At 45.1% G+C, this 25851-nt stretch overlaps 2 protein-coding genes across 4 annotated transcripts in view; one reads left to right on the top strand and one right to left on the bottom strand.

Annotated features, from left to right (window-relative positions):
• Positions 1-2262: 2262 nt before the first annotated feature.
• On the bottom strand, positions 2263-25688 carry COPS7B (COP9 signalosome subunit 7B). Of its 3 annotated transcripts, none has more exons than XM_015079092.3 (7): positions 25366-25683; positions 18776-18953; positions 14984-15059; positions 13553-13641; positions 11691-11893; positions 9523-9628; positions 2263-3492 (listed from the first exon to the last, which is right to left on the bottom strand). In XM_015079092.3, exons 2-7 carry the CDS (start codon positions 18935-18937, stop codon positions 3334-3336), a joined length of 795 nt encoding a protein of 264 aa, XP_014934578.1. In that variant the 5' UTR covers positions 18938-18953; positions 25366-25683; the 3' UTR covers positions 2263-3333. The 3 variants fall into 3 exon arrangements, with proteins under 3 accessions (XP_014934578.1, XP_026903636.1, XP_014934579.1); XM_027047835.2 differs by lacking the exon at positions 25366-25683 and adding an exon at positions 20804-21712; XM_015079093.3 differs by lacking the exon at positions 18776-18953 and having other exon boundaries at positions 25366-25688.
• Positions 25611-25851, top strand: part of PDE6D (phosphodiesterase 6D) — a 51577-nt gene continuing 51336 nt past the window's right edge. Inside the window, exon 1 of the mRNA XM_027056324.2 lies at positions 25611-25707. Coding sequence (XP_026912125.1) covers positions 25611-25707 — 97 coding nt within the window. The remainder of the gene's footprint in view (positions 25708-25851) is intronic.

Genomic DNA, 25851 nt, shown 5'->3' with positions numbered 1-25851 from the left:
CCTAAAAGACCCAACATTCCCTTTTGATAATAAACAGTTACCACCCACCTTTACCGTCCTGAGGTCAAGTCATACACAACCTGCCTAACAAACATAAAGTTTAAAAGATCCTTTTTAAGGTCCTCAGGATAACGTAAAGGAGACGCAAAGTTAAATTTCTAGTAAAAAAATAGATTTCAATCTGTAAATCTCAAGCATAACTACAAGAAAAGACTTAATGAAGCAGTCAGATGCTCATAGCTGTATACAGAATCCCCAGGAAGATACCGGTATAATCACAGAATGACCAAAGTACGTTATGCTCAAAATTCAAAATACATGAGTATGCGACAGTCCTTCAGGTCCAGTAAAAATCAATCAATTTTCAAAAAAATGTTTGAAATCTCAGGCTGTTAGAATACGACTCTAATTCTAACAACCAGAAGGTGGTTTGGTTTCCAGCAACCAGCACATCAGACAGAGAAGACAGCAAATACATCGTACATCACAAGCTGTTGATCATCTTAGTTCTTTGGTCATCACCCCATTTTCTAAGGCTCAGAAGCATAGGGTGAAAAAGAAATCTACCACCAGTGGTGGTCATCTCAGACTTACAACATATGAACAGTCTGTACTGGGGGCTTTGACCACCTCCCTACTGCTTCCCAAGTAGGAACCAGAATGTGTCTCGTTTGGACAGTAAAGACCAGAGGACTTCAGGAAGCAAACAGCTGAGGCTTAAAGAAGGTGGTTAGAGGCACTGCTGCCAAGCTGATTCCGCTTAATGCTGCAGCGTCTCCAGCCTAAGATGTTGCCCTGTTGATGACGACACTCCTTCTAACACCATACGTTAAAACCTTCTGGTTATTTCAGACGGAAGCCCAAGCCATCACAGCATGGCAAGTGGGAAACCCAACAGAGCAATGAACATCCTAGCTCTTCCCACCATGCCTGAAGACCCACCACCATTCTCTGTGTGTCCTTGCAAAGTGGCTAAGTGGGTTTGGGAAGCAGAGGCTGTGGTGTGTGGGGTGTCACTTAAAACAAGATGAGCCCTCGGAGGAACAAGGAGGAAAAGGATGCCAAGGGTCTGTCTGGGGAGCGGACAAATTTTAGTACATGTGCTGCTGACACAAGCACTGGGGAGCAGACGCTAAATTAGAATGTACCAGAGAGAAGATGGCGGGATGTACGACTCAGATCTAGGAGTCTGTCTGCCACTTACATCAGGGTACTTCGAGTCTCTGAGTCGCCATTTTCTCATATGGAAAGTGAGGATGACTGTGGTAATACTTACTTACTTACCCTTTACTGGCCGGAGGAGACTGAGTGGAAAGTATTCAATGGCTTATTGTACATGGAGACACTTTACAGAGCACTTGACAAATGTGTTCTAAGTGCTGCCGTTACCATCTTTAAGTAAGCAAACAGCAGACTTGTGAAGATGAACCTAGAGCTCCTTAGGGCCCTGGGGCAAACATTTCACACAAGTCAAGCCAGCTTCCTGGTCTACTTGCCAGTGGGAAAAATAAGGATGAAAGACCACCTGCCAAGACGACAGTGCCTGTTTCAGGTATCGAAAGAATATCTGTAAAAACCTAAGAGGCTGGAAGGTGTTTCTGAGAAACAGATAATGTTTCCAAAGATTTCCTCAAAATGTGTTCCACTAGCTATTACCAAGAATTTGGAGAGATCAGTGTGGGAATAGGTTTCCTCACTCAGGCCTCTTCTGAGACCTTAAAAATGAATTTCCAGTGTGGATGTGGGATAGAGGATGTGCCGTATTTATTTAATATCGGAACCCCTTTTCCACAGAGCATCTGTCAGGGGTTTCATGGAACATACTTTGAGAATTAAACTCTCCAGTCGGGCACAAGGTTAGATGGGCACACAGACCAGCTGAAAAGGGAAACGAGAATACTTCGCTGACATTCAATCCAACAGTCAACACCTGCTGGACAGTTTGGAAAAAGGAGAAACCCATTTTTTCACCATGGTACTGAAACAGTGTCACATTTTCCCTGAACCACCCTAATTCCAGACCCTCAAGATCCACCAGCCATGCAACCCCGCACTCCACAGTCACATACATTAAATCTACATTTTTATTTTTTGTTCTAAAATGTGCTTTTACTCTCAATGAACTTGAGTCAGTCCAGGACCACCACCTCCCCTTTAAAAACAACAACAACAACTACAACACACGCACACATACACACATGCCACCCTCCAACCAGGTGAAAAATCCCCGGCGATTAGTCTGTAACAAATATTGACACGAAGGGGAAAAAAAGCATGTTGAAATGTATTAGAATCAGAACCTGTACAAAAAAAAAAAAAATTAAAATATAACCTGAAACAGTCAAGTTCAGAAAGGCCAGTCAAGTCCTTTTCTCTTGCCAGGAGAATGCCGTCATCAGAGGGCCCTGGGTCATCAGCCAAGGAGGGGCAGAAAGAGAGAAACAGAAGCAGCAACAGGTCCTTCACCAGACAGAGGGGCCTGGGCACTGCCATCCCCAGCACGGACACAGCCGGGAGGGATTAAAGATCTCGGGAGGGCAAGTGTCGGCAGACAGTCCCAGGTGGCAGCTGGGGCCTTCGCACCGAAAACCAGTCTGAGTGGTCAGGGGCAGCAGGAAGCGCGGCCAGCAGAGAACACCAACCCAGAAGAAACTTCTGCCACCCAGCAGACCCACAGCGCCCTCCACTGGTGCTCAGATTCCAGAGGTTAGTGCTCCCAATGGATGAGAGATTGGAGCTGGGCTTAAGAGGCTGAAAACCCGCAGGTTTAGTAAACATAGCCCAGCATCACATCCCTCCGTGGCCTGATCGGAGCTGCCAACAAGGGATAAGGCAGGAGAGGGGAAACAAAGCATTTGATACCTGGCTAGAGATCACCTGCACCAGTGTGGGAGCTGTGGTACATGGGCTGGAGAAGGCACACCCCCCTCCTCACGCAGAGAGGGGCCTCCTCCGCAGTCATCCCTGTGGGCCGGCTAAAGCTGCCTCCGGCTTATGACCAGCCTGACAAAATGACATGGAGCAAAAGAAAAACTGGGAGGGAGACAAGCCCTTACACAGAGACGAGAACCTCCTGGAGGAAAGCTGGGCAGTGTCTGACCCTGTTGGGATGGCATCAGTGGAGCCCCTGAGTCTGAAGGAACTGGGGGAGGAGGGAGTGGGTGAGGGAAGGATTAACGGTTCTTCTGGAACAGTACCAACAGGGTGGGAGGCGCTGGTGAGGGGACGGGCAGGTCTGGAACTCACTGAAGGTAGAGAGGGGAGGAAATAGGCCCTTGGTGTCCCCTCCCCACCTGACCCAGGCCTGGTGAGTGCCAGCTGCCCCAGCCGGCCCTAGTGGCGGCTGGAGACCAGACCTTTCACTTTGGACATCTTCTTGGTGGGCTGCCTCTGCTCAGCGTGAGGGGGACACTCCCGTTCAGCCAACTGCTGCTCCATCTCCTGAGCCGAGGAGGAGGCGGTGGCTTTGAGTGTCTTCTTAATGTTGGTAACCTGGAGGGAGACACAGGATTAAGCTGCTCAGCCTCTAAGTGCCAGAAACTCACTGAAACCTGTTCTCATTGTACTGGGGGCCACCCAGGGAAGAAACCAGAATCCTCTGCAAGAAAATCTGAGATTATCTTCAGAAACCCAGATGAGGAGAAACAAGCAGGGGCCACTCATAGAAGATACGTGGAAATGAATCACGCAAAAAAAGGAACTAACACTTTCTTGGTTGAAAAGAGGGAATAAGGGGTGCCTGGGCAGCTCAGTCAGTTAAGCATCCGACTCTTGATTTTGGCTCAGGTCATAATCATGCGGACAGCATGGAGCCTGCTTGGGATTCTCTCTCTCCTGTCTTTCTGCCCCTCCCCCTGCTCGCTCGCTCTCTCCAAATAAACAAACTTAAAAAAGAGAGAATGAGAGAGGATAAGCCAGTGGAAGTGGACCATCTGACAAAGAGGTACAACACACCAGGTTAAAACGGCCTTAGAAACAAAAAGGAGGTCCCAAGAATGCAATAGTCAGCTCACCACTGGCTCATGTATGAAACTAAAAATACTTTCATAGGAACTTTGGGAAAACAGCTCCATGAGCCTTCTGGAATAAACAACTAGTGGATGAAATTTAGCCAACCAAGTGACAAATGACGAAAACACAGCAAAAGGACTGACAGACAAGATTACGCTAGGTTTCAGCATACCTTTCTTCACCTAACAAAGGAGGGCTCAAAAATATTTAAGCAACTTCTGAACATTTTCCACATCGAATACATGTCCTTGGTAACATCTGTGTATTGTTATTACGAATGTGCTACAATTTTTAAATTAGTTCCCAGTTTGCTTTGCACTTAGGTATAGCGCTGCTATGAACAGTCTCCTATGTTTACCTATTCGTACTTGTGTGACCAGCTTTGGAGGGCATATTCCTAGAAGTGAGCTTTCCAGATCAAAGGGTTGGCACATTTTACATTTTAACAACTATCGTCATCTTGTGGAAACTCATTGCACCACCCTGTACTTCTACCAACTGTGTCCTCCTGTGTCTGTTTATATACACATTCCCCAACAGCTGTTCTGAAAGATCTTTTATGGGGCGCCTGGGTGGCTTGGTCGGTTAAGTGTCCGACTTCGGCTCAGGTCATGATCTCATGGTCTGTGAGTTCGAGCCCCACGTCAGGCTCTGTGCTGACAGCTCAGAGCCTGGAGCCTGTTTCAGATCCTGTGTCTCCCTCTCTCTCTGCCCCTCCCCTGTTCGTGCTCTGTGTCTATCTGTCTCAAAAATAAATAAACGTTAAAAAAAATAATAAAAAAGATCTTTTATGCTTTTGCCCTTCAGCCAGATGAGAGGAAGAAAAACGGGAAGAAAAGCATTGGAAGGAAGAAGAGAAAGTAGAGATGTTTCCCCAGTTTGACGGCCCCCATGTTTTCTGGGAAGCAGGCCTGGCTTGCTATAAAGAAGGGAATTGTCGGGGTCAAAAGTTCTCAGCAGTTAGACTACCAGGAGCTGGAATAAGAGGCAGTTCAACCCAGAGACGAAACAATGCTGTGACTGAGGCCAACACCAGGCTCTTGCAGATCTATCATCTGCAGAATGAGCCTTGACTAGATTAAAGCTCATTATTTATTTTGGTTTTTGTTGTTGTTTTGTGATGAAGGAACAGCCACGCCCTAAACTGATGTCACCTTGATCAACATTATAACCTTTCTGAAAGGAGGGTTAACAGAGGGCTGTGGGCTGGGACACTGAAGACACAGGGCAGCCTAAGTCAAGTGTGGCTTCGTCCTGTGTCCAGTCAGTCCAAGACATGCCATCTTGAACCCCAGGCGGCACACCTCCCAGGGCGTCACTGCCTGCTTTGGGATCTCTTGTTCAGGAGAGTTACTTGGGGATAGAGTAGAGAAGAATCTGAAGCAAATGGATGGCCTGCCACTTTTATCTTGTAAAAGAGATATTTACGTTTTGTTTGTTTTATTTCAAGGCGTATTTTGGCTGCCAAGGTAGGTCCACCAATTAAACCTGTTGTGGCCGCGTGGAACAATCAGGACAAGTCCACTTCCTCTTTCACAGAGCCACCCTTCAAGTGATGGCAAACATCCCAATGACTTGTCTTTTTTGGCCTAAATGTCCCTGGCCCCTTCCAATTTTCTTTGAGTAGCTAGTTGACAGGACATCACATCTCATTTACTAGATGACCTAGAGTTTGTCAAGCCCTACAAACCATGGGCCTCAGAAACTTTCAAATGGGACTGTACCCGCTAACAAGACTACAGCCTAACTCCATCAGAGACTTTAAATATTCAAGCCAAAGGAGGGAGAAGAGCCTCCTGGGGGAGGAAAACTTTTGGCTGTGGGGCAAAGGTGGACGAGAGGAAGCAGAGTCACAGCTGGGAAGGTCAAAGATGAGGAGAGCGGGGAGTGGTGAGAATGAGCCTCCAGGAGGAAGCAAGGGCACCCTGTACTCTGGCAGCCGCCAGACTCAAGATCCATCACTAACTTAACCCCCTGGAATTCTCTACAGAATGGAAAGCAGCTTACTTTGCCCAGTTACGGTTTATCACCTACATGCCTGGAACACAGCCTATTTTGTGAATGTAGCAAGAGCTATACGCTGACATTCCATAGAACATCAGACATAAGCACATTCAAATGTAAAGAAAGATACATTCCAAAATCAAATATAAATGAAAAGGTGTTTCGTGTTGTTTCAACTAATCATTACCTCCCCTCCAGATTGTTGTCTGCGAGATAAGGAAATAGCTCACAATGTTAATGTTCTATCTCCCCCAGGTATGCTGGAATTGTAACTAATATGTATCACTTCTGTGAAAGGCAGAAAGGAGAGAAGATTCCTAGGCAGTTAATGATGGGACTGACTTCATTAATAGGGAAGGCTCTCAAAACTAATATTCATCAGAAAAAAAGCTGCTGTTATAAGATTTGGGGGGAAAAAACATCAAGTTTTTCCCTCTGAGAACAAGCAATCTAATTTAAGGACAAATAAAAGATCAACTTAGTTGAAAAAAATGCCAAAAAAAAGTTGGGTTAAGGGTAACAGAAGCATAAGTACAAGCAGAATATGACAGAATTACACATTCATTCTTAATAGATTTGTTTTCAAGTCAACAAACTGGGATGCCTGGGTGGCTCAGCATCTGACTTTTGATTTTGGCTCAGGTCATGATCTCACGGTTCCTGGGATTGAGCCCTATCGGGCTCTGCACTGACAGCATGGAGCCTGCTTGGGATTCTCTCTCTCCCTCTCTCTGTCCTTCCTCTGCTCATTCTTGGATGTGCACGCTCGCTCCCTCTCTCTCTCAAAATAAAAACAAACAAACAAACAAACAAAAAACAGCTAGCCTTCCATGTGCCTTAAGCTGGGGAATGATCAATAAGTACCCTACACAGATTATGCATTTACTGAATGGAAAACTGACAAGGCTCTGGGTTTTGACCATGTTCCTTCTCTCCTCATACTGGTCTGTTCCAGGTTTTCTAAAAGACTGTTAAGTCAGTAGACTGTTTTAATTGGTGGTGGAAGTGGCCTTGGTATTTTTCTCAAATTTCTTTCTCTCAAAATTTAATTAAATTATCACCGCCACCTGGTGGCAGCATCGGGTTCTGCCAGCAGGAGTAACCTCAGCTGTGGTTTTCCAACAAATCCACATGCACAGGTCCTTTTATTATTTTTTTAATGTTTATTTATTTTGAGACAAAAACAGAAAACATGAGTGGGAGAGAGCAGGGGGGAGAGGGGGGAGAATCCCAAGCAGGCTCCATGCTGCCAGTGCACATCCTGATGCGGGCTACATCTTTGCAAACCGTGAGATCGTAACCTGAGCCGGAATCAAGAGCCAGACGATTCACCTACCTAGCCACCCAGGCGCCCCTCTCTTTTTTGTTTTAATATCTGTAATTTAAGGAACCCACACTGTTCTCAAGTATTGGTCATGGCCCAACATTAGTCAGTGCCTTCTTTCATCAGATGCCATTTGTCACAGAAATAAACTTGAACCACTCAAAATTCTAAAATTAATATCATTCATTTTTGCTAGTGACCACACTCCAAGCCCACCACCTACCGCACTATGAGCAACAGTCTGGGCACAATGGGGCAGCCAGCTACTAACCAGGTTACAATATGGTTTGCTTCACACAGGCCACCCCAAGTCAGGTGGGCACAGTTCACCTCCAAACCTCATGTTTCCACGGTTTGATTTACAGAGAAGTATCAAGGATAGGAGAGAGTGCTCAGCCCTTCCTACTTTGCTGAGACATCAATCTCAGCTCAGAGAAGAGGTCACCATATTTAAGAGGGGAATTATACAGATTAGAGAAACAGCAGGCTTTCTATCCTAATTGTATATGTTGTTGGCTAGTGCTAAATTAAATGTAGTTCATACTTCTATGGCTAGAAGTAGGGTTAAAAATTAATGTACTGAACCAATTCACAGACTTGGTAGGTATGTACCTACAAGCATGTAGGGGGCTGTGTGTATCCAAAATAAATTTGTTCTAGTTCATGAAAAGTCTAGTTCAGCAGTCCACCGACACACAGGGTGTACCAGAAATATTCAGTACAACAAACATTTCAGCACCTACTACGGGTCAGGCATGTGACAAAGAGATGGTCTTACATAGACAAGAGAGGTTTTATTTTCAAGGAATACATATAACAGAGTAAGGGAAATCTTCAAATTCCACGAGTCCCCTTTGAAACCTGACTGAGACTGGGTGGCTCAGCTGGTTAAGCATTTGACTTCGGCTCAGGTTCATGATCTCACACTTTGTGGGTTCAAGCCCCATGTCAGGCTCTGCGCTGACAGTACACAGCTTGCTTGGGATTCTCTCTCTCTCCTTCTCTGTCTGCCCCTCACCCACTCACATTTTCTCTCAAAATAAATAAATAAACTTACATAAAAAAAAAAAAAAAGAGGAGCGCCTGAGGGGGGCTCAGTCAGTTAAGGGTCCGACTTCTGCTCGGGTCATGATCTCACAGTCTATGAGTTCGAGACCCACATCATGCTATGTGCTAACAGCTCAGAGCCTGGATCCTACTTCGGATCTGTGTCTCCCTCTCTCTCTGCCCCTCCTCCATCTGTGCTCTCTCTCTCTCTCAAAAATAATGAAAGAAAGAAAGAAAGAAAGAAAGAAAGAAAGAAAGAAAGAAAGAAAGAAAGAAAGAAAGAAAGAAAGAAAGAAAAGCATATCTACATATTTCTTATGTTTCTTAAGTATAACTCTGGGTCCCATTCTGCCATACTCTTGGCCACCTGATTTATAAAACCCATTAAATAACATTAACACTTCAAGCTCCATCGCACTAGAAAAGGACTTTCAATGCTAAAATTTTTCTTATGGGCTCCAAACTCTGAGGTCTCCCTACAGGTGTCCCGGCCACAGACTCCCGGCCACAGACACACAAACTCCCATTAATCCAAAGGCTAGAGCCTATGTCTTTCGGACAGGTTAAAAGTGTCTGGAACAACCAGGTGTCACTAAAACCACAATCACACACTTTTAACTTCACTTGTTTTTCACCTGCCAAATGTTTTCCCTTTCTTCCTTTTTCAATATGAAATCTATCATGCATGTCAAAAGGTTATCACACGTATAGTTTAAAGAATAAAATGGACGCTGTGAGCCTATCACACGGCTTTAAGAAACAGAACAGAACCAGGGCCTTGAAGCTCCATGCGCCCCTGCCCCCTGCCCCCCTCCTCCATCCCGCCAGCTAACCACCATCCTCTCACCCATCTCGAAGACCTATCCCCAAACTCGTTTCTTTTACTCCACAGCTGCAGAATGCATGTGTACTGCGGAAGGACAGCATTCTCCACTCTCCAAGCCTGCTCACCCTCTGGTAACCAGGAATCAGAAAGGAGACAGAGAGCATCAAAAGCAGGGACCGTGTCATACTCATCTCTACCCCACTAGCCCAGTGCCTATCTGTTGGTGACTGTTTCATCTACGCCAAGAATCGCAAGATGAAGGAGCAAACAGGGATACCCTGGAGCAAGTAACAAATGTTCTCTTCCTTACCTCGGCCTCTACCTGCTGCTGAGTTCGGCTGTGGTTCTCCTTGTACTGGTTGGCTCTCAGAACTTGCTGCTCAATGCCCAGCAGAACTGCTTCGCAGCCATCACACCTACAAAGGAGACAATGGGCTCTGAGCCACAGAAAGGTCTGGGAGCTCTCCACCAGCCTCCAAAATCTCCCTCCCTAACCCCTTATGGGGACTTCCTTTAACACCCTGTCTGCCAAGGAGGGCTCTTGTGCTTCACTCCTTCCAAGACCAGTGTTTCTGAATACAAAACACAGGGCACCTGGAGACAAACACGGAGGATGTGGGATGGTTTCCTAGAACACAGCTTGAATTTCAACCTTTGTCTCCAATGGGAAAGGTTTACAGAATGTGCCCTTAAAGAGATTAGGACAGTCCTTACAGGTAGAACAGATTCACCGCTTTTCTCAAAGGAAATAATGATTTTCTAAAAGCCTCCCATTTTAAAGATTGCCCCTCTCCTCAGAAGTTTGTTACTTCCTAATTGCCATCCCCCTTATTTCATTCCCCAACTTTTTATTTTGAAAATGTTAAAACCTAAAAAAAAAGTTGAAAGAACAGTACAATACCCATTTACCCTCTACCTAAAAGTCAACAGGTGCAAACATTCCGCCATATTTGGGGTACTGTCCTACCTAACAATTTTAAATCTAACTCAGTGCTTTAACATAAGCTTTAAGAACCTGGACTGGCAAACATCTTGGGATGGGGTTAGGATGGCACCTCTAGGTGGAAACACAGTGAAGCTAGACTATGGATGTGAGAACAGTGTCAGCCATCTCAAAGATGGAGTAAGAGCCAACACCGGTAGGGCTAGAGGCCTGGATTGTACTCCAGCTAGAGCACTTCCACACAAGGGGCGTTTTCTAAGTTTTTTTCCCCATTTACTCTGATTGAAGACTTTTACAGTATTTTGAAAGTTCCTGCCTGTGTCAGGAAGGTGTTTGGGGTCATACCTGGGACAGAACCTGGGGTAAAGAGTGGACGACACATACCCTGGGTTCCAATAGTAGCTGAAGGAGGGAAATTTGGGGGGCTCTGAATGTGGGGTGGGGGTGGGGAGTCAAAGCTGAGCCATTCATGCCTGTAAAGTTTCAGTCTGTTTTAAAGAAGACAATTTCAGGGGTGCCTGGGTGGCTCAGCTGGTTAAGCATCCAGCTTCAGCTCAGGTCACAATCTCACAGTTCATGAGTTCGAGCCCCATGTTAGGCTCTGTGCTGACAGTGTGGAGCCTGGAGCCTACTTCAGATTCTGTGTCTTCCTCTCTCTCTGACCCTCTCTGGCTCGTGCTCTGTCTCTGTCTCTTTCATAAATAAATAAACATTAAAAAAAAATTTTTTTTTTAAACGAACAAAAAAATAAAGAAGACAATTTCCCTACCCCTTGCACAAAGCTTGAGTGCTCTGCTTCATGATCTCCAACAACACCACGTGCCTGCTTGGGGACATGCTCTCCTGACCTCCAACTACGCCCTAACCCTGCCCTCCTTCAAAACTCAGCTAGAACCTCTTCTCCAACTAGTCCCATGTAGCTTTGTAAGCTCCAAATCATTTCAATAACTCCATAATAAATCCTTCTAGAACATGCAAAGCTATTGCAAACATCAAATCCTATTAACATAGAAAACATGCAAAAACAAAATAAAATACAGAACATGCAAACGCCCCCCTTCTTTTTACATACCAGAAGTTATCAAACAGTCTATGTGTACATCTTGTGTTCCAACTTAGAATAACCCATTCTTTGTCTTCATGATCCCTCACAATGTTTTGCCAACACTAGCCCAAGGTTACTGATGCTGAACATGGGTTCTCTTATCCAAGGAATCTGAACAACACTAACTTCCTGAGCTTCATCAAACTCAGAGGCTGAGTTTGCAAAGCACTGGATCCACGTCAGAAGCCAGGTCTCAGAGGCTCCAGCTGCCAAGACTACCATTCAATAGTCCCCCCACTGCAACAGGACAACCAAGGCCCTGGGAGGCCTGCAGTGACTCCTGCTGCCACACAGCTTTAGTCACAAATGCAGCCCAACCCCCTGGCTTACTGTCCCAAGGCTCCAGCTTCCAGGCAGCCCCAGCTGACACTGGAAGACATTTCCCCAAGCAGAGGCACGAATGGCACACCCCTCCTTCTTTCAGCCTCACCATTCATGCAAGGTCTTGACAATATTATTGATATCCTTCTTTCGGATGTCACGGCCAATGCAAAAATCCACTTCCAGCAGCTGGTTTCTCTGGTCCAGCTTGCCCTGGATGATGTCAGTATAGACAGCCTCAATGATGAGGTCTTCCAGTTCCCGGAGATTCCGCATCTCCAGGTCCTTCAGCAGCACGGAGTAGGGGATACACTGTAGATAAAGCCATGTGATATTTACAAAAACTGCTGACAAGCACTAAAGAAAATGCAGGTGTACACCTGCCTCGGGGCTTTGGGAAATGCAGTCTGGTTGTAATTATTAACATCTATGGCAATAAGACATGGATAAATGAGCTGTGAGACCTCTAGGATCCAAACAAGACCCAGAGCCTCTAGGAATGCATTCTCCTAGATTCTCTACCCCTGGACTTCACCCAGACTTTAGCTTTCATGTTGTGAAGCACTCTTAGAAAGTGTCCGAGACAAGAAAGGGAAATACTCGGTGGGTGCCACTCTGCCACCTTCTGGAAGCTTGCAGACTTGACATAAAATGCCAGATCATCAAAAAACTCCAAACAATTTCAGACACTGGAGAGAACTGGCTGCCTGCCCAGGAAAGCACAAGCAAAAAACATTTGCAAGCTAACATATCCACCTACAGGTAGCCAGTGGGTACTGCATCTGTTTTCTCAGACTTGAAACCAATGTCAGTGCCCCAACAACAGTCCCTTACTGGGGTACACCAACATCTTGCCTTTCTCCAAGACAACTGTGTATCTAAATATCCACTTTTGTGGACACATCACTACTAGTATGGAAATTAACACAGCAATCAAATCTGCAAAATCAGACAGGAGGAAGAGGTATATAAAAAAGAGTAACAGCAAACACTGCTAGGGAGATTTTTAATAACTAAAGGTATAGATGGGTTTATAATGACAGGTTGCAGAAATAGGAAAAAAAAAAGTTACTCCTAAAATTTGCTACACTTGGGAAGTCCATGATCAGGACAAAAAGAAAGATCAGGTCCTCATTTCCTAACAAAACAGCCATCCCACCTGAAATGCCAGGCTGAGAATCAGAAATTTGTGACTAGACCAGGGAAAATGATCTCAGCAACTGAAATGGCAATGCAAGAACAAATCTACATCTCTCAAGCTCAATCACAAAGGGGAAATGTAAAGGGCAAACCTCTTCTGATGGCAAAGCACTACAAAAACTTTGACAGTTATGCCAAGGTTGGGTAGAGAGCCAAAACAACTATAAATTAATGGAATCTGGATCTTCTTTGTTAACGGCTATGAGAAGCTGGCTGCAAGGCCTTTTCTAAATTGAGTGGGGCAGAGACCTCAGAGAGATGATGAAGTAGTTTTCTTACAGAAGGTTAGGGTCTAAAGATAGCATATAACGCAAAAATCCAGCTCAGTATAATTAACCTTGACAATCCCCAGAAGGCCACATATTAAAAACCTAGTCTCAGTAAGTCCAACAAAGCCAGTTTTTCCTCCAGCACTGGCACAATTCACTGTGCACTGAGCAACAGATGGAAGTGGTTAACCTGCCTTGAGATGTCCTGCTGTTTGAAAAACTACGTCTCCCTTTAGTACAGCAAAATGCTCACACGGAGTGAGTCACCACAGCATGCCAGAACTGAGACCTGCTGATTCACAATGTCTCCTGGGCATACTTTTCCTGAATGAAACGGTGAGTAGTTGTCTAATTGTTGTCTTTTCTTCTTTTGTCCTTTGCCAAGCAAATTTTATGCATTTATGACATGACTACTGTGCACAGCTGGCAGCTCGCACATTGATGCCAGTGCAACACCCGCCTAAGGGTGAGGAGCAAGACAGGAACGAGTTCAGGACTGTACCTTCATTCTCGACGCCAAGCTCACGATGGTTAGGTGCTTCAGCTTGTTCTGCTGAGCTGTGCTCAATTCTGGCAGGCTCTCCTTGTTGGCTGCTCAGTCCCACCCACCACAAAAATCAAGACACAAAATAAAATTAGAATTTTTTTACCGAACAAGCTTACCAACTCCCCACATGAAATCTACTATTGATTCACTGTCATGACTCTGCACTTATTCATGAGACAAATGTTCCACGAGCACCTCCTGTCTTCTTTGAAAGACCATGTGCTCCTGAAAAGCCAGGCATGAATGCACAAAATGACAGGACAATCATCTTAATCTATCTGTGCCCTTTGTGACATTCAACCAAGCTCAACATGTCTTCACTGGGAATCTGTTACGTGCAATGCACTGTCCTAAGTGATTCAGAGACGTCAAGGATAAATTAGATGGGCTTTGTCAGGGCTGCTGCACTATACAACCCCAGGGATAATAACCACCAGACTCGTGCAACTCAATGGCCTTGGACTTGTCCTCGGTCTTACAATCAAGTATTTCAACAGCTACAAGTCCAAGACAGAAATACTAGAAGAAAGGTACAAACCACCAGAAGAGAGCCAGAGAGTGAGGAAGAGGAGGAGAGGCAGAAAGGGAGAGAGAGGGAGGCAGGGGAGAAAAGGAAAGAAACAGAAAGGGAGAGAGCAAGTGAGTACAATCACATTGAGGAGGTACAGGAAAGGAAAACAAAGATGGAATTTGAGATGAGCTTTGAAGACTGGGAAAAATTTTAGTAATAACAATAATAATAATAACAGCAGCAAAGGCAGCAGCAAAGACCATGTGTATACACACACATGCAGTTAATCCTTCACAACGACCTCGCAAGATAGATCCCAAATGCCTTCAATTCCTTATCGGTAATCCTGGATTCCAAAAAGGTGAATCCAAACTGATTTTTTTTCTTGAGCATGGTGCTGAAATTCATCTGGTGGCAATTCCTGACCTGAATTGATGCAGGCTTTTAATCCTACTTGTTGTAAGTATCCATTTGTTTAGCTGAAAAACTGAATGTGTTTTGACTACAGGTGCTGTCCACGTCTTGAAGCGTGTTCCATAAAAAGGTGTATGTGTATCATATTACCTCTTTAGAGTCCCCAAAATTCTAAATTCCGAAACATCTAGCCCAAGGAGTGCATGTTCAATTGGATTTTTCCCCGATCTTTCAAATTATTAGTAATCCAATCTAATTTTACCCCAAGTTGAGATAAAAATATTGACTAGAAGGCGCCCAAGACATCATCCTTGCCCTCTTTCCCTCTCCCTCCCCCAACTTCCCATTCCTGCTCACCAGTGCACCTCACAAGCCCACAAAGCTTCAGCCCTGAAATTCCTTGGAAACCAAATAGAGTTACATAAGTAAGAAAAGTCTTTGGAAGATCTTAACCAACTCACCTATGTAATCTGGGTATGTTCCATAGGCAAACAGGTTCAGCAACTGCAAATATGCAGCATTAGCTCCTTCTGCAAGCTGAGGAAGAAAAAAAAAAAAAAGAGTTCACAGACGTCTACCAGTCACTGCAGGGTTCAAGCAAAGGGTGATGATCGTGTGCCTCAGTTGACCGTTTCACTAGATGGTCCCTGAGGTTCCTTCCAACTCTGATTCTTTGGAAAAAAATAAAATTTAATTTTAAATTTAATTCTTCTCTCTTAACAATACATGTTTTATGCACTGCACAGCATGCCCAAGTAACTACTTCTGTCTGTCCATCTCTCTCTCTCTCACTCACACACACACACACACACACACACACACACACACACACACACAGTAGTTAGTGCTGGAAGCAGTGCAGGTTTTCTCAGGATTTCCTTGCCATTAAAACAAAGAGTGGAGCAGCCTTGTCTACATACCAGGTTGGCGGGTACAACACTAGCCACTATCAGTCCAACCTGAGCAAGGTGTAGGGCAGGTTCCGAGGTTCGGGACCACACAAGTACAAGGAGCGCTAGGAAAGATTAGCACAGCATAAAATGTAACACAAGAGCCCAGGCGGGACAGGAAACCACAATATCAGGCAGCTTCAAATAAAAACGTTCACTAAAATTACTTATTCCTCACTAAAATGGCAAAGAGTCATCTGTGGAAGTAAAACAGAGATACTAATCTGTCTGGAACTGCTCTGCTCTGTTGTTGGTTAACTGGGTGTTTCTTTTACTTACAAATGTGTACCTGTTACTCCATAAAATCCATATACCAAACTCCATAAAGTAGTACCCAAGGAGTATTCTGTGGACACTGACAGTAATACTACTTAATTTGACCTATCTTTTTATTGGGACACCTGGGTGGCTCAGTCAGTTAAGTGTCCGACGTTGGCTCAGGTCATGATCTCTCAGTTCTTGAGTTCAAGCCCCACGTCGGGCTCTGTACTGATGACAGCTCAGAACCTGGAGCCTGCTTCAGATTCTGTGTCTCCATTCTCTCTGTTCCTCCCCAACTTGCTCTCTCTCTCAAAAATAAACATTAAAAAAAATTAAAAAGAAAATAAACTATCATTTTATTTTATTTTATTTTATAAGTTTATTTTGAGAGAGAAAGTGCGAGCAGGGGAGGAAGAGAGACAGGGAGAGAAAGAATCCCAAGCAGGCTCCACACTGTCAGCACAGAGCCTGATGTGGGGCTCAAACTCACAAAACCGTGAGATCATGACCTGAGCTGAAATCAAGAGTCGGTCGCCTAACCAACTGAGCCACTAAGGCGCCCCTAACCATCTTTAAAAAAAAAAAAAAGGTTCCAAGAACTACATCCATAATTTCAGATCACTGAAAAACTACTAGTGTTCCCAGCTCACACACAGAAAAACAAACAAACAAAAACCAAACTGTGGGGAGATAGAGGTGATCTGCTCAGCACCCGCATGAGAACTCTCACATCCTAATAACCTAGTCTACCCTATCAGGGTTATCAAGAACCTCTTGAGGTCCTGAATCAGAGGAGGAAGAGATCATCAAACCTAGCCCCTACTTTTCAGACAGATGATTACAAAACTAACCCTAAAAGACTATTTTCTCTAGAGTAGATAGTCCAAAACTGCTCCCACTGGCCTAAATCAATGTCTTTCTCACTTTAATTTCCGTCCATCTCCTCTCAGCCAATCTTCCTTAGTTACAAAACCACCACTTGACATATTCATTTAGGCTTTTCATGAACCTGAAGGAACATATTACCCCTTTGTCATCTCTTCTGTTGAAAAAATGATGAGCTATCAAACCATAAAAAGACACGGAAATTTAAGTGCATATCACTAAGTAAAAGAAGCCAATCTGAAACAGCTGCATACTGTATGATTTCAACTCTACGACATTCTGGAAAAGTCAAAACTAGGAAGACAGTAGAAAGATCAATGGTTGCCAGGGATTAAGAGGAGAGGGCGAGATGAAGAGACGGAAAAAGAGGATTTTTAGGGCAGAGAAATTACGCTGCATGACACTGTAACAGTGGACACATGTCATTACACATTTCTCCAAATCCACAGAATGTACAACATCAAAAGTGAACCCTAATGTAAACTACGGTGTTTGGGTGATAATGTGTCACTATAGGTTCCACACTGGCTGGGGATATTGGTAATGGAGGAAGCTATGCATGTATAAGGGCAGGGATATATTGAAAATCTCTATACTTTCCTCTCAATTTTGTTGTGAATCTAAAACTGCTCTAAAAAATAAAATCTATTAAAAAAAAAAAAAAACCTAGCTTTAAAAATTTTTCTTCACAGGATTCCTTTTACATCACTGGTAAATTAAAATTTGACTATAAGCCAACTGTATGTCAAGCTATATATTAAGTGCTAAGGAAACAATGAGGAGCACAAGAGACCTTACCCTTACTGAGTTCACAGTCCAGCAAGCAAGGCTGACATTAAATAAAAATTCACAATTAAAAAATAAAAGCGGCTCTTTCGGTCTCCGGCTGCCATAGGGAGACAAGATGATGCAGGACCATACATCAGCAATGGACAGCCACGGGGAACCGCTCCAGTTTCCTAATCAAGAGGAACAGCAGATGTGCAGCAGTGAGTCCCACAGCCTGACGGCCCACACCTCTCCTACGAGGGGCTGATTCACCACAAGGCTGTGGACACGGAGCCAGCAACTGCCAGCCAAGGTGTCCTAGTGGTCATGAAGTGAAGAACCAGTCGGCAAGAACCCACTACCTCCTATATGTGGACCACCATCGACAAGAACGCCGCCCTCAGCAGCATGGTGCACACAGCAAGGCGCACGCAATCCAGAAGAACGAGCACCACACAGATCTGTGTACGGCGGCCATCCGTAGAGCCAGCGGCCGTCCACAGAGCCAGTGGCCATTGGCAGCGCCAACACCATCCTAGGCAGCCAGAGGGAAGTTGTGATGGTGAAGAGCAAGCTCACCCACCCTCCAAGAGCTTCTGAGCACAACCCCCAAAATAATAAAGATGTCACCAGACTTTTCAATCAATTAGTCAACACAAAATTATCCATCAATAAATGTAAAAGTATCCAAAGTGAGAAGCAGAGATTGAAAAGTATAGGTTGCTTCACAACTCTTTGTTCTACCTGGTCATTCTTCACCAGTCTTCTCATTTTTAAGGCACAATAACCAAAATTAGATACCCAAAGTTTTAAGGACAACAATCAAAAAAAAAAAAAGTAAACAAAGCAAAAAGGACTACTTCCCAGCTTTTCATGTCATATTTTTTTTACATACCAACTTAGCGTAACATTGTCCTTTTCATCAGGACAATATATTCCTTCTACAATATATTCCTTCTTCATGCCCAGCTCATTCAACAGCAACCATCTTCTGCTACGTATGTATGTACCTGACCAATCTTTGTCTATATTTGCCCTGTATTTTTGATCCCTGCAAATGCCTGAAACAACCTCTGTTAAATATCAGCCGGTGCTTATACTCTACTTTTCTTATTTATCAGGTTCAAATGGATTTTTCCCCGACCTTTCAAATTATTAGTAACCCAATCTAATTTTACCCCAAGTTGAGATGAAAATATTGACCAGAAGGAGCTCAAGCCATCATCCTTGCTCTCCTTTGCTCCCCGTCCCCCAAATTCCCATCTCTCCCTCAACAGTGCACCTCACAGGTCCACAGAGCTTCAGCCCCAAAATTCCTTGGAAACCTGGAGAATCACAGGAAGGTTTAGATCAAAGAAGACAGAGAAATTGTTTGGAAACTGCTCTTACCTCCTGCACATTGGCCAGCTCCAGCAGTTCTCCAAAGACATACACTCCAGGAGCCTCCAAGACTTGGCTTATGAGAGCAGTGAGGGCTGAGCCACTGGTACCTTTGGCTAGTAAAATAAACTGTTCTAGGAGGTTACTTGATGGTTTCTGTTCACCTGCCATTCTCTGGCCTTGAGATCTGTCCAAAAGAAAAGTGTTTCAGTCATTCTTCCTTCTCCTTTGCAAAGTCTATGCTTATTTAATGCCAGATCAGACATCAGTAATACTTTAATTTTATAGTGTTCAAAAAGAGGGGCGCCTGGGTGGCTCAGTCAGTTGAGCGTCCAACTGCGGCTCAGGTCATGATCTCATGATTCGTAGGTTCGAGCCCCGCATTGGGCTCTGTGCTGACAGCTAGGAGCCTAGAGCCGGCTTCAGATTCTGGGTCTCCCTCTCTCTCTGCCCCTCCCCACTTGCACTGTGTGTGTGTGTGTGTGTGTGTGTGTGTCTCAAAAACAAATAACTAAAAATTCAAAAAGAAAAACAGCTCCTGAGTCCGTATGCTACAGCCACTTTGTGAGATGGACAGGGTTCCACCTAGAGTTAATGGGATTTTGTCCTTGTTCAAAGGTTTGAAACACGTTTAGGAAAAACCACTTCATCCCCATGTGGCCCTCCCCCAACAGCAAGCAGCACCTTCTAAGCCCTTAAACCTGACCAGACCCAAAGAAACACACAGGAGTTTCTCAGGAGCTGTTTTATCCACCTCACTTACAGACTCTAGTTAAGAGAGAATCTGGCCCGTACACAGAGGCAGCAGATGTAAGCAAAAGCAATCAGTTACAGCTTTCAGTGTATCAATGGAATCCCACCTACAGCCAGATACAAATGAGGAAAGCCACAAAAAGCAGACAAGACCTCTCATTAAGTCAAAGAAGTCATTTAAGCATAGAAAAAGGGGGGAAATCATATTGAAAGATAAGCAACATATTCAAACTCAGAAAATACATGCTGTGTAAGTCCATAAGGAAAATCCCTCTATTTGACTTCCCACTGCCATATGATTTTACCAAATATGACTTCAGAATTTGTACAAAATCTCAAGAAAAAGGTTTGAGAAAACAATGAAGATACCGTACTGCAATCCTGAAGATATCAGGGAGGACGGCCCCTCAATTGTACAAGCCAATTACATGCTGGGTGTATGTGAACACACACTGCATACCTACACTGCAGGAGTCGACTACCCCTCCAAGAATGACACATTTTGGGGGTACTAAGACAAAAAGAAGAGAACAATTCCAAGAACTGTTTGGTGCAAGAGAAACTAAGTTTTCCTGTGGAGGCAGGCATAGAGAGCAGCAGCCCTTTCAGAGTAGGACAGAAACAATGATGTCGCCTCACTTAGGGTTACGTAAGAACGTCTCGTCGGAAACAGAAAAAGTGAAGTGCTAAGGGAATAAAAGTTGCTGAGGAGAAAAGAGGAAAGAGGAGAGGGATGGGGTAGGGTGGGAGAAGGCGGGAGAGGTGATGGTTAGGAGAGTAAAGAAAACCTCCCCTCCAAGCGGACACGTGTGGAGGCTGAATGGAAAGGCCTGGGGTGGAGAGGGAGTGGAGAAAAGACCTAAACTTCAGTCCCTCAAAAAAATTCCGGCCTAAGGCGCAAAGCCCGTAGGGGCAAAGAGGTAAGAAGACGCAGAGTCGATTTTTTGTGAAGTGGGAGGGGCGGAGGAGGAGGGGAGATGAATTCGCGTCGTGGGGGGGCGCTATTTTGATGCACAGCAGAGAGGCAAAGAGGCAGCCTGTGGGGGTGGGGAAGCGAAAGCAGCCGCGGGTTAGGAACTGAGGGTCGCAGGCTGGGGTGGACTTCAAGGCGGACGGCGTGCTCCAGGCAGGGCCGCGGGTGCGGAGTGAGGGGCCGCGGGGCGCGCTCCCCGGGGCGGGGCCGGAGCGGTGTGGCCGCGGGCTTTCCTGAGGGCTGGCGCTAAACCAGACGGCTGGGACAAGGCTGGCGCGCCGGGCTCCGCCCTCTCGCCAGCCCCTACCTACCCTCGCCACCTCTCCGTCCTCTCGGTCGCTGGCTCGGCCTCCCGGCGCCTGTCCGCAGGTTGTCAAGCGTCCATGATCGGCCCGGCGTCCGACGCTTTTCTGCCTCCGCCGACCCGTTGCCCTTGCGGCTCCCCCGGAAGCCTCCTGCCGCTGCACTCGAGTTCCGCCCACACTACGTTCCCCCCGCGGCGTAGGCGGCCTCAGCTCTCCTGTGCGGCCTGGGCCTGGGCGAGACCGTCAGAGGCGGGTCGTAGCCCAGGAACCGGGTGGAGAGGAGTCCGAGGAGCGCAGCCTAGGGCAGTACTGGGGCCCAAACCGTCGCCATCACCATCCTGGGCCCGAAATTCACCTCTTTGGCCGAGCTACCCCTCAGGAGCTCCCTATGGCGACTGCGGCTACCCAGGGGTACAAAGACCTATTAAGTCTAACAACAGCTACCGCTTATTGTGCCAGGCGCCTACATTGTCTTGTTGAATTATCAAAACTCTATGGCCTGTAGCAGTAATCCGATTTTTCAGATGAGTTAACAAAGCTTAAAAATCCAAAAGCCAGTAAGTAGCAAAGGTTGCTTTGGAACCCAGGCTTCGGAAGCCAATGACCATATTCGTGACGTCTTCAGAATAGTTTTAAAATAAGCAAGAGACGGGTTGAGCCAACAATGGTTCTGTGAGCAAAATGACAGAGGTTGCGTTGCATTTGGTACTCAGCAACTCTCCCGGAAGATGGCTAAGGGATGCTAGGCAGCTGAACACTTAAGCTGGTTCCTTTAAAGCGTATACCACAGACTTTCGAGACTTGAAGAGCCCTGTTTGCCTTTGGTGAAATAGAGTGCAGAAATCAGACAGATGCAAAGGAACCTAGCACCAACTCACTGATCTATTCAAAAGATGTCTTGTTCTAATTTCTATGTTCTGGAAGATTTATATAAAGAGAAGACAAGGTTCTTGCCCTCAAACGGCTTCAATGTGGGGGCGCCTGGCTGGCTCAGTAGGTACAGCATGTGACACTCAATGTCTGGTGGTGAGTTCAAGTCCCACGTTGGGCATGAAGCCTACTTATAAAAAAAAAAAAATTCAATGTGTCATGAGTATGCTAGGGAAGAGAAAGGCATCTTCCAGGCAAAAAGGCAAAAAAAAATTTATTTTAAGGCAAAAAGTTGGCAGACCATAGTCACAGAGGTTTGCTCTGTGTAGCATACACTAATGCAGAAAAGAAACACGGAGTGTCTGGAACCCAAGGTTCAGGGGTGAGAAATGAGCGCTACAGACCCGGAGTCAGGTCATCAAGGGTCTTCTAAACCATATGCAAGGCACTATACCCAGCAAAAACCTTAATACAGCAAAGTTCCTACCTGGGGGAGCCCACAGCCCCTGAGACAGACAGACCTGTCTGGCTATGACAAACAGTTGCCATAGGCACCCTAGTGATACAGATAAGGCTCTCCTGCCTCTGCTCTGGGAAGAGGTGATTTGAGGCAGGGTTCTAGAGGAGATGAGGCTTGAGTTGAGCATGGAAAAATGAGCAAGAAAATCACAAAAAGGGTAAGCCATGGAAAGGAGTTTTTATTTTATCTTAAGGGCACTGGGGAACTATTTAGGAGTTTTAACCTGTGAAGTGTGAATGATTGCCACTTTAGAATGATCACACTAGCTGCTATAGGAATGGACTGGCTATGCAAAGAGCTGGAGGCCAGGAAACTCTTGAGGGGATACAGTCTAGATAAAAGATTGTGAGGTCTTGAACAAAGGCAGTGGCAGTTGGGCGTGAAAAAGAAGGGATGTTGTTGGAGACATTTAGACCATAGAATCTATTGGACTGGGGGACCAGCTGAATGCAGGTATAGGGGAGGAGGATATTACCCAGGATTCTGGCTGAGTAGGCCAGACAGAGCTGTCTTGGAGGTGGTGTTAAGTGAATAGGGCTGCAGAAAAGAAGAGGCAAATTTGGCAGTGGAAGGAAAACAACTAAGTTCTGTTTGAGTTCATAAATATTCTGGCAGTGCCTCCACTTCCTCCAGAATAATGTCCAGACTCCAAGGCTGCAGTGAAAGCCCTTCTCAGTATGCTTCCCTCAACATTTCCAGCTTTGTCTCACCCCACCTTCCTACAGCCCAAACTCCAGGCCTTCCCATGCCCATCACAAGAGGTGTACCTTCCCTCTGACACCAGGGTCTATGCTGAAACTTGCTCTCTCTCTTTTTTTAAAAAAGTTTTATTTATTTATTTTGAAAGAGAGAGAGAGCGAGAGCGAGCAGGGGCAGAGAGAGAGGGAGGGAGAGAATCCCAAGCAGGCTCTGCCCTGCCAGCGTGCCCAGATGCCCCAGCTCTCTCTTCTTTTTTGCAATGCTCTTCCTTCATATTTGCCTGTTAAAATCCTACCAACCCTGGCGTGCCTCGGTGGCTCAGTCAGTTAGGCGTCTGACTCTTGATTTTAGTTCAGGTCATGATGTCACCACTGTGGAATCCAGCCCAGCATCGGGCTCTGTGCTGACAGCGTGGAGCCTGCCTGGGATTCTCTCTCTTTCCCTCTTTCTCTGTCCCTCTCCAGCTCACACGCATGCTCTGTCACTCGCTCACGTTCTCTCTCAAAATAAGTAAATAAACATTAAAAAAAATCCTACCAACCCTGTAGGCAAAGATTTCTTAAACTCAATGCAAAAAGGCACTAGTCATAAAAGAAAACACTGAACTATTGCACTCCATTAAGAATTGCTGTTTACCAAAGACACCAGTGTGAAACTGAAAAGGCAAGCCACAGACTTGGAAAAGATATTTGCAAAGCCTGTATCAGACCAAGAACTCCATACCCAAACTTTATAAAGAACTACAAATAAATAAGAAGACAAAAAGCCCAAACTAAAGAGTGGGCAAAAGACTTGAACAAGCACTTCACAAAAGAGGACATTCAAATGGTCAAAAAGCAAATTAAAAGGTGTTCAACACCAGAGACCATGTAAGAAAAAACTATAAGAGACCACATTTAGCCAAAATAGCTAAAATTAGAAAGACTGACAAGACCCTGTTTTGACAAGGATGAAAGACAACTAGAATTTTTTTACATTGCTGGTGAAGGCAAAATGATACAAACCCTTAGGAATACTGGCAATATCTAATGTTGCTGATCATATGCATACTGTACAAGCCAGCTACTCCTCTCCTAGAAATGAGTGCAGTCTACAAAAAGGAAACGTATAAGAATGAGCATTGCAGCTTTGTTAATAAAAGCCAAAAACTGATAGCTGACAACCTAAATACCCATCAACAGAATAGATAAATATTGCTACATACATACAATGGAATACTAGTAAGCAATTTTTAAAAAAAGGCTACTGTTACATATAACATGGATGAATCTCACAAAAATAACTGCTGAACAAAAAATGCCATTTACTCTACATACTAAATGATTACATTTAAATGAAATTCAAGACAAAACTAATTTGTGGTAATAGAAGTCAGAAGAGTGGTTTTGGGGGTGGGAGGATGCAGTGCTGATTGCGGAGAGGCACAAGGGTGTTAGAAATCTTGATTTGGGGGATGGTGTATACATATGCAAAACCTGGGCCCTTCCTGCATATGCCATACCTCATTAACAACAACAAAAAAATTCAAGAGTAAGTTTTTCAGCAGAAAAAAAATCCACCCGTCCTTCAAATTCAAATGCCACCTCCTCCATCAAGTCTTGCCAGCTAGAATTAATCTTTCCACAGAACCTCTGTGGCATTCCGATGACCTTTCCCTTAAGACATTTATTGAAGCCCATCTTAAATCTCAGCAGAGTCTCCTTTTTTTTCCTAACTAGATGGTTATCTTCCTTGTGGCAGTGACAATGCCTTTCACTCTTTACTGGAAACCTGAAAAGGCTTTTTGTTGAATTACATGGAAGGAAAAATTGGGTGGGTGAAAAGGGGACAGGAAGAGGAAGGAAGGCCTAGGAAAAGAGATAGGAGATCTCTAAGGAAACCTTAGCTTGCAGTACAATTTTACCTAGTTCCTGAACTGAAAGCACATTAAATGTCACCTTGAGCAACAAAGAACAAATCAAAACACCAAGTCCTTCCTAGATTGAAGATAAACATCACACTCCTTCACTTGCAGGAAATTCACCAAATAAATGCTTACTTAACCTCTGGGTATTTCAACCTGGATGGGGAAACTTCACCAAGCAGAATAATCACACAGCCATGCTGCTAAAAATATCGCCACCTTAGTGTGGTGTAAACAGCCCAGACTGCGGATCAGGAGACTTAGGGCCGAATTCTAACTCTATCCCAACTTGCTGTAGCCGGTGGACAATCTCTGAGCCTCTCTGGGCCTCAGTTTCCTCACATGTAAAACGACACGGGTTGGATTGGCAAATTTTCTTAATATCCCTTCCGGTATGGATATTCTGAGTATACAATCGATATCTCTCCCAGTCCAACGCAGTAGCACACCAGAAACCCCTGAAAAACAAGTAAAAAGCGCCCCAGACCAGCAAACAAGCACAATTTGAAGGAGTCATTTTGTTACATTATCTTCCATGGTTTAATCAGTGTTTTTGTTTGTTGTTTGCAGTCTTACCATGATTTGCAGGAGATTTCTGAGTTCCATGTAAACAGATGTTACCTCTCTGTGGGCTGTCATCTTCTTCTGAGAGTTAACGGGGTCTTCCCGCCTAGTTTCAAGTCTCCGAATTCAGAAACCCCCAAGGCAGAGGACGGTTTATGAATTTGCGCACACTGCGCGGCACACTGGAGTCTAAGTTACAGAGGAACGGGGTGCAGGGAATGCTGGGATTTGTAGTCCCTGGGCCTCTTTGTTGCGTGATGGGATCTGTGGTCCCCCGAGCACTCTCCTGGAATGCTGGGAAATGTAGTCTCTTTCGCATCGCCCAGTGCAACCTGCTGTCATCCCAGAACCTTAGTGTGCCCAGCGGCGGGAGCGGGCCCCTCGAGCCTCTGCAGATTTGAAGCCAATCCTCCGCTGGGGCAAAGTCTAGGCAACAAGACCTAAGGAACGATTTGTCCTACGGGACTTCCCAGGGAGGGCCCTTCCCACTGACGCTCG

Source organism: Acinonyx jubatus, chromosome C1 (genome assembly GCF_027475565.1).
Source record: "Acinonyx jubatus isolate Ajub_Pintada_27869175 chromosome C1, VMU_Ajub_asm_v1.0, whole genome shotgun sequence".
In the NCBI taxonomy this organism is placed as follows: Eukaryota; Metazoa; Chordata; class Mammalia; order Carnivora; family Felidae; genus Acinonyx; species Acinonyx jubatus.
Note: the sequence above shows the minus strand (reverse complement) of the source record. Positions and strands in the feature narration are given on the sequence as shown.